Source organism: Solea solea, chromosome 15, assembly GCF_958295425.1.
Source record: "Solea solea chromosome 15, fSolSol10.1, whole genome shotgun sequence".
Classification (NCBI taxonomy): Eukaryota; Metazoa; Chordata; class Actinopteri; order Pleuronectiformes; family Soleidae; genus Solea; species Solea solea.
Genome location: NC_081148.1, coordinates 5,460,962 through 5,474,387, shown reverse-complemented (window position 1 = coordinate 5,474,387; position 13,426 = coordinate 5,460,962). Strand labels below are relative to the sequence as shown.

At 38.0% G+C, this 13,426-nt stretch overlaps 1 protein-coding gene across 7 annotated transcripts in view; it reads left to right on the top strand.

Moving 5' to 3' along the window:
* The window catches only part of nckap1 (NCK-associated protein 1), a 32,501-nt gene that overhangs the window by 5,562 nt on the left and 13,513 nt on the right, over window positions 1-13,426 (top strand). For 2 of the 7 annotated variants that reach the window (XM_058650801.1, XM_058650797.1), the window contains exons 2-12: window positions 73-90; window positions 5,906-6,016; window positions 9,448-9,540; window positions 9,662-9,718; window positions 10,231-10,373; window positions 10,780-10,870; window positions 11,067-11,204; window positions 11,913-11,961; window positions 12,063-12,219; window positions 12,567-12,623; window positions 12,980-13,076. In XM_058650801.1, the coding sequence (XP_058506784.1) occupies window positions 73-90; window positions 5,906-6,016; window positions 9,448-9,540; window positions 9,662-9,718; window positions 10,231-10,373; window positions 10,780-10,870; window positions 11,067-11,204; window positions 11,913-11,961; window positions 12,063-12,219; window positions 12,567-12,623; window positions 12,980-13,076 (1,011 nt within the window). The remainder of the gene's footprint in view (window positions 1-72; window positions 91-5,905; window positions 6,017-9,447; window positions 9,541-9,661; window positions 9,719-10,230; window positions 10,374-10,779; window positions 10,871-11,066; window positions 11,205-11,912; window positions 11,962-12,062; window positions 12,220-12,566; window positions 12,624-12,979; window positions 13,077-13,426) is intronic. The other 5 variants (XM_058650804.1, XM_058650802.1, XM_058650803.1 and 2 more) reach the window with 3 other exon arrangements.

Below are 13,426 nucleotides of genomic sequence, written 5' to 3'. Positions count from 1 at the left end.
TGGGTGGGGTCTTTGTTTTGATTTTTTTCTCTTCTTCTCTCCGTTCCAATGCTTCCCCCTTCTCCTATGCAGCAAGGACAAGTTTGGAAGGTTTGCAAAGTTTATCACCTTCCACTGATGAAATCCGTCCCCCCTCACCCTTCCTCAGCTCCCTCCTCTTCCTCCCCATCCCTTCCCTTCTCCTGGCTACCTGTACTGATCTGTTGGTCTTCTCCTTTGTGCCCCCACTCCTTTTCACGTTAGAATCTGTTCATGCTTAGCTGAATTCACATCAGTTTCTTTTTCCCACTCAAAGTTCAGTGAAAGTTATTCTCATGTTTTTTCTGGGATCTAGTTGTGAACAGAAAGCTTCTTTAATTTCACGCAGATACATTTCTGGCCAGTTCAAACTAGACTTTAAACATTTTTCCACATCCTATGAACATGAAATGATGAGTGCATTAATAGAGTGGCAGCAGTCCGTGTGAATCGAACCCTACAAACATTCTTGCTATTTTCAAAAATAAAGGAATAGATTTTAAGTTTCTGTATTTTACTCAAATTCATAAATAACTAATTTGACATGAGATTTACCTCTTCATGATCATGATCCTAGACAGCTTATAGTTATCCTAGATATAATACTGACAAATACAAAAGGATAAGGATTGAAGATTGGGAGTATTGCACTGCCAGCAGGCACTTGGGCATTCAGCCAGCTCTTAACTTTTTTTAGTAGTTCTCTAGTGGTTCTCTTTCTACTGATGTGAGACCATCCATTCTTTATATTCTTTTATTTCATTTTTTGCTGCAGTAAATCCCTTCCTGTAAAAATGAGAGAGCACTGAGAGCTACAACAGACGAGTTTGTTTTATGAGTGGATTACTGGGACTCGGAGGGATGGCTGAAAAGATGCCACGGGGTCTTTTGAATATTCTACCTCGTAATTAGCATCCATAATTAGTTTTCAGATGTAGGTTTCCCCTGCACAGTGCTATTTGTTTCCAGAGTCCCCTGCCGTATGTTGGTCAGTGTGTGGGACCTCAGCTGTTAATTGCTACCTGGAGTGGAGAAACGATGGTGGATGCAAGACTAAGGTCTGTTCTGGTATCCGGGCAACAGCTCCCTTACTCCTCCCTGACCACTACTGATTCTCAGCTTATTCCCATGCCCTCACATGTCATTCACTGTGCTCCTCCCCTTCCATCCATCCTTCCATCTCCCCCACCCAAACCCAGCCAGCCAGCCAGCTTATTGCACCAGCCACCACCACCACTAATTGACAATGTCATGCCATTTAAATTACAGAAGTTTATTTTGTCCTTCTGTGCCAGGAAACCAAACAACCAATTCTGCCCTCAACATCTCAGTAAAGTAAAATATATATATTTTTTTAATATTTGAGGATTAGGGCTGCAGCTAACCATTCTTTTCATAATTGATTAATGTGTTGTGTCAGAAAATGTTAATTGGTGTTCCCCAAACTTAAAAATTGTTGTTTTCAAATGTTTTTTTTGTTCACAAACCAACATTACTTTTAGTATTAATTAAATCTTTGTCATATGGAGCAAGGCAACCAGGAAAAAGAAGCAGGAAAATTAGAGAACGTGTTTGAATTATTAAAAACACTCAACAATCAAACAATAAATCGATTATTTAAATAGTTTGTTTATTCATTTAGTAATCAATTGTTGTTTTGTTGCAGCCCTATTGAGGATGTAAATTTACTTAGGCCTATGCAACTGGTGAGGTACTGTTTTGGTGTGGCTTTATATTAAGAGAGGTATCTAGTCCTGGTTAGTTTAAAAACGCAATGATCCTCTGGGAGGTTTTACATGTTTTAGCCCATTTAAAAATTCACGTTTAGCTGTAAGTGTACATTACTGCCTGTAGGTGTTTACATCAAATGTTTGTCAGCGTGTTGTTAATTGCCTCTCTCTCTTTGTCAGTCATGTCACTATTATGTGTGATACAGAAACTGGGTAACTGTTGCTTTCCTTAGTTTTTGTTGTTTTTTAAGTGACTTCCTGAAATATAAGTTGGCTGCATTCAGCAGCAGCACATCCATAAACAGAAAATTCAACAAGAAAGATTGATGATAATATTGAATTTGTTTCTTACATGACAAAGGTTCTATCTATGAAAGAATGTCTACGGAAGACATGTTAAAAAAAATTGTAGATTTATTTGAGCTGTTCACTCTAAAATGACAAACATAGGTTTATGATCCACAGTTCCCTCGAGTCAGTCAAAGTGTAATTGCGTACTAATGGCCATTTTAGAAAGAAGTACTGTTTTGTACTAGGTGAGGCTCCTGCTGTGTTGTCATCAGAGGAAGACTGGGTTAGCTGTTGCATGAATTTCACAGTTGTATCTTGAGTCCTTGTTAATTTGGTTTGTATTTAGCCGACGTCTTACTGAGACCTGAACAAGTAGCTGTTGAGTCAACAGTGTCACTGATGATGAGCTCTGACAGCTCTTGATGTTAGAAATCTGCTCAGGTGTGAGAGAAGTGTGCACAAGGCCTCAAGGTACAGTCTGTGTCATTGATGGTTTTTGAACTCATGTTAGTGTTGTGTGATTTTCTGTGTGGAACCCCTCTGAGTGTCACTGTGTTTCGTGTTTTGAGAACTTTCAGCTGTTTTTCATGAACTCAGCATGTCTGTGTCTGGTGCCTGAAACGACTGCAGCTACAGACTAGCAGTGATTAGCTTGACATGTATAGTTGAGTAGATTTTGCTTGTCGAGTAAGCAAATCAGGATAATTTGGACAAGTACACTTGTACCATTTAACAACCTTGTGATCAGTGGTTTTTTTTTTCTCTTAATCCTGCAGTTATCTAGATTGTAAATAGAATATTGATCGAAACAATGTCACACTCTCGACCTTCGAAAGCAAAGGTGGAATCGGGCTTTTAACCACGCCCCCAGTGTGGCAGGACTACATGCTACCTCCTCTCGCTAACCAGAAGCTGATGCCAACTAATAGTAACCACAGCAACTGTTGATTTGTGTGACACACTGACTGAACTCCAATGTGGAAATATTTTGCATTTCCCTTGAGTTATGTCAACAACAGATAACCACAGTGTGTAAGCTATGTTATTTGCATGTAGCATATCACAGGACATCTCCACATGTATCATAAGGATGTAGACGCAACTACGAAATTACTCTGTTAACACAGGCAACTCTTCTGTCCCCATTCCAAGTTCAACTCACGCCAAAGCTATAACTACGACTATAGTATAATATATTTGTAGCATCAGCCATGCAACCTTATGCAGTGGTGGAAAACCCTTGATTTAAGCATTTATTTAGCGTACTGTAACCACTGTATTAACTAGTGTATTAAATGCCAAGTAGGTCACATCTTACTACAAAGGTACTTCCATGTATGATAATGTTATTGTAGGTCAGTGCAGATTTAGTGGCCTTAACAACAGATTGCTGGACCTTAAGAGCAACACAGAGCTACATGGCTCTCTATGACTTCTCTTCTTTTTACAGTTAGTTTCCAATTGACTGGTTATTACATTCATATTGTTATAATGAGTTATCATAACATAAAACCAATCATCCTAGATTAAACTACGTCTAAAAATGGCAGACCTATCTGCATTAAAAGAGAAAAGAAAAGATTGAGACTTAAATCAAATCGAATTGAGAATTTGGAGAATCATGACACCCCTAATGCCAACACGTAATCCTAAATGAGGCCAAACTAGCAATCCAAAAATTTGCATTACGTTTGGTGTGAAGGCAACACAACACAATAGTGGTATAGAAAGTTGTATCAATCATGGTTATGTTGATCCTTGTGTTTCAGGTTTTCCAAGTGTTGTTTGTGTGAACTAGCATGTGCTGCTGTTTGCGGTTTCATTTTGCACTGGCTGAGGCTGAAAATATTTCAATGCCATGCAAACTGAAATCTGGGTTTATGTGGTATTGTTTCAGGTCTGCTGGTTTGGTAGCTGTGATATGTAATTGTGTGTACAAACATTGTATTCATAGCACAGTTTAGTGTTGTAGTATTTATTTTAGTAATGTACTTTTTGTTCAAATGTTTGCTTCCAATTTCTGAACTGAAAACCTCAACCAGGAACAACTGAATTGTCAGAACAGTCACTGACCCCCTCGAGGAATGTCCCACTGTGTTTATAGCAAAGAAACTTTATGCATTTATAACCCATGCATGGACCACATCTTCCCCACCATTCACTCCTACACTTCCCATAATGCATGAGCACTGTTGCTTCCTGCCAGGGTCAGTGTTGTTAGGCAGATACTGCGACACCTGTTGAGATGTCGATGAGAATATAAATGAGGAGGAAAAAAATCAGCTCTGCAGATGCAGTGAAATAATTAAAATGTTGCCACTCATGTTGCTGCAGATTACACGACACATTCAGAGAAAGAAAATTCTCTCTGACCCTTTTGTCACTGCCTTTTCCCTCAACATCATTTCTCCTGAGTCATTTCTTAGTTGACCTGTCTGTGTGACCCCTACTTTGACTTCCTCCTCTGTGTATTTCTCTTTGTTCTCTCTTTGTTTTTTTTGTTTCTTTCACTGTCTTCTTCACTCTACCCGTCCATCACTCTGCCTGTCATGTGGCAGCATTAACTAGTGATGGCTCAGACAGAGTTTGAAACTGAAACCCTCTCGTCACCTAGGACTCTCTCGCTGCATCTCAGCCTTTCTGTGTTGCAGACAATTCAACATCCACTGGTTATTATTTTTGGGACACACAATACAGTAAAAAAAAAAAACAAATACAAAAAAACCTGTATTTTTTTAATCAAAAAATATTTGGTGAATTATTTTATAGTCAATTACAAATCATTAAATTGTTGCAACTTTTGTAAAAAAAACCTCTAGTGGCCTTCACCTCCACAGTATAGGGTTGTCTCAAGAGAAAGGCTGAAACCTTTGGGTAAAATATTTAATAAAACATTTTTTTGTGAGCTGTGAATTTTACCACTAAAAATTTAAAATAACATTGAGGATTACCACACAGAATACCATCAAAATATGAACTACTATATTCTAATCCAAGATTCAGAGCTCAGTTTGAAACATTAGCGTATTGTATTTAAAATTTAAAATTTAAATTTGGAATGATTAAATTGCAGCCTTACTCATCTTCTAAGTAACAAAATGGTTATATACAAAAAAAAAACATGATTAAAAAGCCTGCTATTAAATTTCTAGAGCTACTGTAAATGCCACCAAAGCTGACACACTGTAGCTTTAAGTATTTTATAGTTGCAGCTGTAGTTGACACATCTGTACAGTTTTGTTTTTGGTGCTTACAAATCTATATAGATTTTAAAGTAACCACCATAATGCTTATGGCTCTACAATAAGCATGAATCTAAAATAAACATTTCAGGATCAAGGCTCAGCTGTGTAATGTTTCTCCGCAGCTCAGCAGCTGAGAACCACTGATAAGTTCAGTTTCTTCAGTTCAGTTGAATCTTGTTTATCCAAACAGGAAAACCACATAAATCAACAAAGTGGAAATCCTCCCTGTTGACTCTGCATGAAGTCTAAAATCTCCTAGTTGACGTTCACATCTAAACATCAAATCAGACATTCACACTGCAGGTCACTGCATCAAGCTTTCTGTGTGTCCCGAAAATGCCTTTGGTCTGGAAACGTCACTAAATGTCAGTGGAGTCATTATTTTATCCATCTCCCCCCCACATCTTTGCCTGAGATAAACCCGTTTCTTTTTACTGTCGGCACTAAATGTTTCCCTGGTGACGACCAGACATCTAACATGATAGACTCTGAGGAAAGAAAATTGAGTCAGAAATGCTGAGATAAAGAAGAAAGAGTTTAGGGGGTTTCAGCTGCAACAGTTTATTTCACCATATTTGTAATTGTGATGCCCCTCACCTCTTCATCTCCTCTCCTTTGCAGGCATGTGGCGACCCCAAGGCCAAGCCCTCCTATCTGGTCGATAAGAACTTGGAGAGTGCTGTTAAATTCATCGTCAGGAAGTTCCCTGCTGTGGAGACACGGAATAATAATGTAAGTAAACCTGCACGTAAGGCTAAGGATGATAAAAATGATCACAACAAAACATTCGTCAAAACAGAAACAATAGCCAATATCTATAATATTTCTAATAAATATCGCACTGTTAAACATTTTTAGAATTAAGCTCCCGAATGAAATTTGTAAAAATGTTTATGGTCAGAAAAGCAACACGTTTAACAGAGACATTTCAAGTATTAAAAAAAGATGTAGTTTTTCATTGTTTGCACAAATTTTGAACATACTGTATATTGAACTTTTAATATTAATATTAAAGAAAATTATATGTGTTTATGTATGTGGTGAGTTTCTTAGTTTAGAGAGTGGGAGTGGTATAGTTGATATCTCTTTATTTGCTACAGTGAAATAAAATAATTTTTAAATAATTACATTTGAGAAGATGAAATCATTACATTTTGGACTAAATAATTAACTTATCAAATGAGTCGGTGTTTAATTTCTTCAATTTAACTGATTGATTAATCACTACAGTGTTTTTTTGCCAATTGTCATAATTAACCAATCAAAACTCATGAAATGTTTTCTTTTGACAGGTTTGTTTGTTTATTTGTGTGTGTGAGTGTGTGCGTGCGTGCGTGCGAGCGTGTATGTCCATCTTATTCAAGTGAACTAATCTGAATGATTGCTCATCATTTATATTATTGTTATTATACTTTTTTTTTTTTTATTCTGATCTATTAAGGTGTGTTTCCACCACAGGAACTAGATCTCTGTTAGCTCTGCTGTAAGCTCACTATTTTAGCTCCGCCATGTCACTCACCAGCTGTTTGCACTCTCTGGCTGTCTTTTCTCTCTCATTGCATCAGTGACTCATCAAAACATCCACATAATTTTTTTAAACCTCCACTGGGAGAACTCAACAACAACTTTATATATAGCTTTCTGACTGTGACACAGCAGCAGCAACACACTCTGGACTCACAGTGCACCGTGCGTTTGTGTGTGGGTACGGCGTCACTTTTATGTCAAAAGTCGTGAGAGCAGTAAATATATATAGGTCCTCACAAGCATATTAAACAACTTTGAGCAGTTCAGACAGCTACAGAACCCATATTGCACAGGCATACGTGAATATCTGCGTGCGTGCGTGCAGTGATATTATTTGCTTGTGAGAGTTTTTTACTGCTCTTATGACATTTAGATCCTGGAACTATGCGGTGGAAACGCACCTTTAGCTTAGCTCATAGCTTCTGGCCTATGTATTGATGTGAAGCTGTCATTAATTAGCAAAAAGCTGTTTGTATGTATATGTGTGTGTTGCTAACTGCTTTATTCTGTATAACTGTGCATAAATTGTCTTACGTTGTTTTCTGCTTTGTTTCTGTGTTTGTTTGTTTGTTTGTTTGTTTTTTGCATGCTAAACATGGCTTATTCCGGATTTGTGCTTTTTGGTAAGTTTTTGTATCTAAGTTCCTGTAACATTTTTATATTTTAGTTCATGTACCTTAGTTTTCGCAGCAATATGTATTTTGTATCTGTTCTTAAAGCTTCTTGCGGCGTGTTTTACTTTGCTCTGTTGTCTCCTCTTTGCTAATGGCTTCTTTGCTTTTCCTTCCTTCATCCTCTGAGTGACTGTGTGGCTGGTTAGTTTCTGGGCTTATCAGCCTGCTGAGTGGCTGGTTAGATGACTGCCTGGCTCTTTAAATATTTAACTGACTGCCTGCACTAAGGGGTGTTTTGGATACAACAATTTATTGTGTCTATCAGTTAATACGCAGTAAAAAACATTTACCTCCATGCAGTAAAACGTGGGAATGTAGATTAGATTTAAAAAAAATTTTTGAGGTTTAAAATCATGATAAAAAGATTTTACTTGACTTTGTTCAACAGAGGGTTTATCTCCTTGGTGCAGCAGCAGTGTCGTACTCTTCCCTCTACACTTCTCCTGCACTTTTTCCTCTTTCCACATTTCGGTTCAGGCCACACTTCTGACTCTTCGGATGGGTTAGATTTACATGCAATGTACTTCTGTCAGTGCTAACATGTAAATGGAAAAATACTTTCACATTGCCTTTTGATTCACCAGACTTTGAAGCCAGTTTCAATGTGACAGTCTTTTAAAGCTGTATTCATGTTCATGCTTTGCAAAAAATAAGTACTGAGCCCACAGCTGTACATATTTCCATCTATCAAGCACAGACAGACATTCTAACGTTTGGTGCTTTGATTGAATTTTTCATATTAACAAACTTCAGCAAACGCATCCGGGACTGTTCTGGCTTTGGTCAAACTTTTTTTTCTGAGATGCTGAACTTTAAATACAGCTGACTTTAGTTCCCAAATGTGGTTTTACTTCATATTAAAAAGAAAATATATAAGCAAATGAAAAAATATAGGCCACACGGTTGGTGTAGTGTAGAGCTGCAACTAACGATTATTGTGTAATCTATTAATCTCGATTTTTTTTTGCTCGATTAATCAAGTAATCGTTTGCTCCAAAAAATGTCAGTAAACATTAAAAGGAAAAGTTGATCAATGTTCGTCAAACCTGGAAATGATGATGTTCTCAAACGTCTTGTTTTGTCCACAAACCAAAATGATTCAGTTGTAATGATTTATTTGTTATATGGAGCAAAGAAATTAAGAAAATATTCACATTGAAAAAAGTTTCAAACCGATTAATCCATTATCAACATAGTTGACGAGTCATTTAGTAATTGATTAATCGAGTAATTGATTCAGCTCTAGTGTAGTGGTTAGCACTCTTGCCTTTGCAGCAGGAAGACCCGGTTTCGTGACCCAGTCGGAACAAGGGCCTTTCTGCCTGTAGTTTGCTAAGTTCTCCCTGTGTGTGTGGTTTTCTCCGGGTTTTCCGGTTTCCTCCCACAGTCCAGAAACATGCATATTTGGGGATTAGGCAAATTGGACATTCTAAATTCTAAATTGATGTTGTTCATCTCTATATGTAACCCTGTGATGGACTGGCGACCTGTCAAGGGTGCACCCCACCTATCGCCCTATGTCAGCTGAGATTGGCACAGCGCACCCACGACCCTCGTGTGGAGGAAAAAGCGACAGAAAATGGATAGATGATAGGAATGTTTGACGAAAATAAAACAACTTGACATGAAATGTTTGACATGATTGTCACATTGTCTACATACAGTAAATATAACAATTTAGAAATGCTCAGCTCCAAAATCTGAGATCTAGAGCGAGAGATAATTAGACAGATTGTGTATATATGATAGAGGAGTCATACAAAGTGTTATATTTACTGTAGGTTGATGTGATAACAAGCATATGAAACATTTCTGCTGCTCAGAATCAAACCTTCCTGGACAGTTTCTCACAGGACATAGAAACTCAGAGTGGTATATTTCAAATAAGAGTAAATGATTTTGTGTGTATCACACTTGTGTACTCTTCTGACTTTGTGTTACTGTGTCGTGTGGTTTTAACAGCAACAGCTGGCTCAGCTGCAGAAGGAGAAGTCAGAGATTCTGAAAAACTTGGCTCTCTACTACTTCACGTTCGTAGATGTCATGGAATTCAAGGTAGGAGAACATGCACAAACCAGCTCTCACAGTACTGTATAATGTGAATGAATACATGCTGGTGATGCTAATGAAGAATGTGTATATATTTATATATATAAATATATATCTATATCAACAGGACCATGTGTGTGAGCTGTTGAACACCATCGATGCCTGCCAGGTCTTCTTTGATATTGTAAGTGCAAAGTCTAAACAAGACATTGACGAATACACTTGAGTGTCCACATTATTAATCATTACTCAATCTGTAAAATCTAATGTAAACCAATAAAAATCTGTCAGAGCAACAAAATTCTGAAAGTTAAGGAGAGATTTTGATACATTGTTCTGGGGATGTAGGTTAAGTTCCACAGAAGAAATTATTTTTTTTTTTTAGATTGGTAATCTGGCTTGAGTCATGACCCTTGAGAGATTGGAGAGATTAACATTTTCGGTAATAACTATAAAATGTTAGTGTTGCTGTAGGCAAACATCTCATATTACCTCATATAGATATACAGATCTTGATCTGCAACTGAGCGGCCCTGGTGGAGGTTTGTGCTCTCTGAAAGTTTTCTGGGGTTTGTGACTCTAATCAATAACAAGATGCCTGTTAAACCTTATTTCTCTCTGCTGAAGAGAGAGAGAGTATAATGGTAAATAAAATTCGATCATTTCTGAAAACACGTCTGCTTTTTTTCCTACCAGACGGTGAATTTTGACCTGACGAAGAACTACCTAGACCTGGTGGTGACTTACACAACTCTGATGATAATACTGTCTCGCATCGAGGAGAGAAAAGCCATCATAGGACTGTATAACTACGCCCACGAGATGACGCATGGAGCCAGGTGACCAAAACACACACAATCACCCTCCCATGGATCAAAACACAGGTCATTGTCTGTATATGAAAAGATAAAAATAATCATTGGGCCCATAAAGAGAGAGGCTTATCCTGAAGTGCCTGCAACCTGATCTACATCACTGGGTGACTCCACTGTTTGCAAAAAGAAGTCAGTTTGTATGCAATTATATGACATAACAACCATATCTGTGACTTGATTCATAACACCACTAAATACTGTAGGCATTCATGGTCTCATTTACTAGTTTCAGGTTTTATTCACTCGAGAATGAGGTCCAGTTTGTAAATTATTGCCCTATTAACTCTCAAATGGTACAATGCAGCAGCATAATCACTGTTATGATTATCAGCGGAAGTCACATGGGCTCTTCATTCTGTGTGTGTTGCAGTGACCGGGAGTATCCTAGGTTGGGCCAGATGATCGTGGACTATGAAAACCCTTTGAAGAAGATGATGGAGGAGTTTGTTCCACATGGAAAGGTGGGAGAGATGTGTAGTTCAGTTGACACTGTGAGACAGTTTCTTCTGAGAGGTGAAATATCAATTAAATTAAAAGAACAACACAGTCAAAACTATCTCACTGAGACTCTCTAATGCTGCAGATCTTTATGTACAAATAAGGATAAACATTTCATACTTTTACACAGTTCAGACTTTCATCTCTCCTCTCCTGCAGTCCCTGTCAGACGCATTGATCAGTCTTCAGATGGTCTACCCCAGGAGGAACCTGTCTGCTGACCAGTGGAGGAATGCCCAGTTGCTCTCCCTCATCTCTGCGCCCTCCACCATGCTCAATCCTGCTCAGTCTGACACTGTGAGTATGACCACTGCACTCCAAATGTTTGAAATTATTTATTATTTAATCTTAAATCTGCATCCATAATCTTAGCAGGAGTTTTCTGAGATTCTGTTGTTTAATACGATAATAATTCAAACAATTGAAGGAAACAGCAACATTGTGTCCCACTGATATAATTCAATTTCTCAGACTATGTGCATTTTAAAAACAGCATATATGATCTGCATCCAGATCGATGTTTTAGCTCTAGTCATATTTACACATCACATAAGTGCGTAAATGAACATGCACTGGTCATACCTGTGCTGAAGTAACCAGAAAGTGTATCCCACAGCATTTGAAAGCTCAGCAGTGCATAGACTGCATTGTTTTTGCTTGGCGTGTGGAGAGAACAACAACAAGTGGAACTCATCAGACACGCTTGTGATTTGGAGTGTGATGAACTAGGGAAGGATATGCCGTGAATGATAATGCATAATCAAAGCAAATTTTTTATGTCATCATTTCCAAAAGTTTCTGCTCATTTAGGCTAAAACACAGCCAAAGATTTTTAAAACTAAAACATGAACAACTGCATTTCCTAAAAGTGTCTGTTTTAGGGCCTTGGGAATAAAAATCCATTATGGACATGAGATGTGAACAAACCAAAAGTTAGTGTTTCAAAACTGAAACATGTTGGTGTGGATGTAGCCTCACTCACTTCCTGGCTCTCTTGTCTTTTAGATGCCGTGTGAATATCTGTCACTGGATGCGATGGAGAAGTGGATTGTTTGTGAGTACTGTAGAAACTTCTGTGATACTCTGGTTTCTAGTTGTTCAAACTGCTTCTGCCCGCGCTCCATTTTTAAATACGCTTTTCTTCTCTGTCTCCAGTTGGTTTCATCCTGTGTCACGCAGTGCTGAACAGTGACGCCGCAGCCTTGTCTCTGTGGAAGTTGGCTCTGCAAAGCTCCACCTGTCTCTGTCTGTTCAGGGACGAAGTCTTCCACATCCACAAGGCTGCAGAGGATCTGTTTGTGAACATCAGAGGGTAAGAGTCTCTGCATCTGTAAACACGGAGCAGCACAGACTACGGAACAGTTTTGGTAGATTTGTATTAGATGTATCTCCTAAATCAGTCAGACAAAACAAGGAATTTGAATACAATATTTGATAGATGTCAAATAATACCACATCTATTTTAGTGGAGGTCGTTCTTCTTCACCGTTGGCAAGGGTTAAGGACAGACAATCTTCTACTGTGACACATGTTGTAATTTGCAATTATGGGCCATACAAACAAAATTTGATTGACTGAAATGAATTCTCAGATACTAAAAGACAATATTGCTGAGTCACAGTGTAATACAAATTCTTCTTTCCTATTTTTTTTTTCTAGGTACAACAAACGCATCAACGACATCAGAGAGTGTAAAGAACAGGCCCTCTCTCACGCGTATGTACATGATCGTCATATATCACTATTTTTATATTGGTTTATTTTTCTGCTTTCCTTTTAATCAATGTTTTATTTTTCCTCGTATCCTCTTGTGTCTCTCTCAGTGTCACACAGATGTCGTCTTCTTTCCTTTTTTTATCCTCCCCCTCATTGCCCCCCCATCCCTGCTTTTATCCTCCTTACTTATTCCATCTTCCCCTTTCATCCTCTTCCTCGTTCTCTTACTGTCATCCGCTCACTTTTTTTGTGTCCTCCATACTGGATTGTTCTGAAAGTGTCAAAATAACATTTAACAAGCTGCTTGTGTTTTTTGATGCTCGGCTCTGACTTCCTCTGTCTGTCTGACTCTGCAGAGGCTCCATGCACAGAGAGAGACGCAAGTTCCTCAGATCTGCTCTGAAGGAGTTGGCAACTGTTTTAGCCGATCAGCCTGGGCTGCTAGGTCCTAAGGTAATAAAAAAAGTACCACAGTAAAAAGTGAAATAACAACTTTAATAACCTGAGATTCAATTTGAAGACGCTTAACTCCTTTAATAATTTTATTGACTTAAAAATGCAGTGTGTAAGGATAAGTAACAAGTAAGGTGAGACTGCCGGTTATAATAAACTGATTCTTCTTCATTTTCTGATTAAAAATGCAAAAATGCTTAGTTTTTATGACTGCGGTGGAAAAATTTCAACACAAGATGACGACCTCCATAAAGCAAGGCTCTTGCCTTAATTACATAAGACTCATTAAAGCAGTTATGCAAAAACATATTTATGGATATACTTAATAGGATATACTTCAAGTCAAGTAG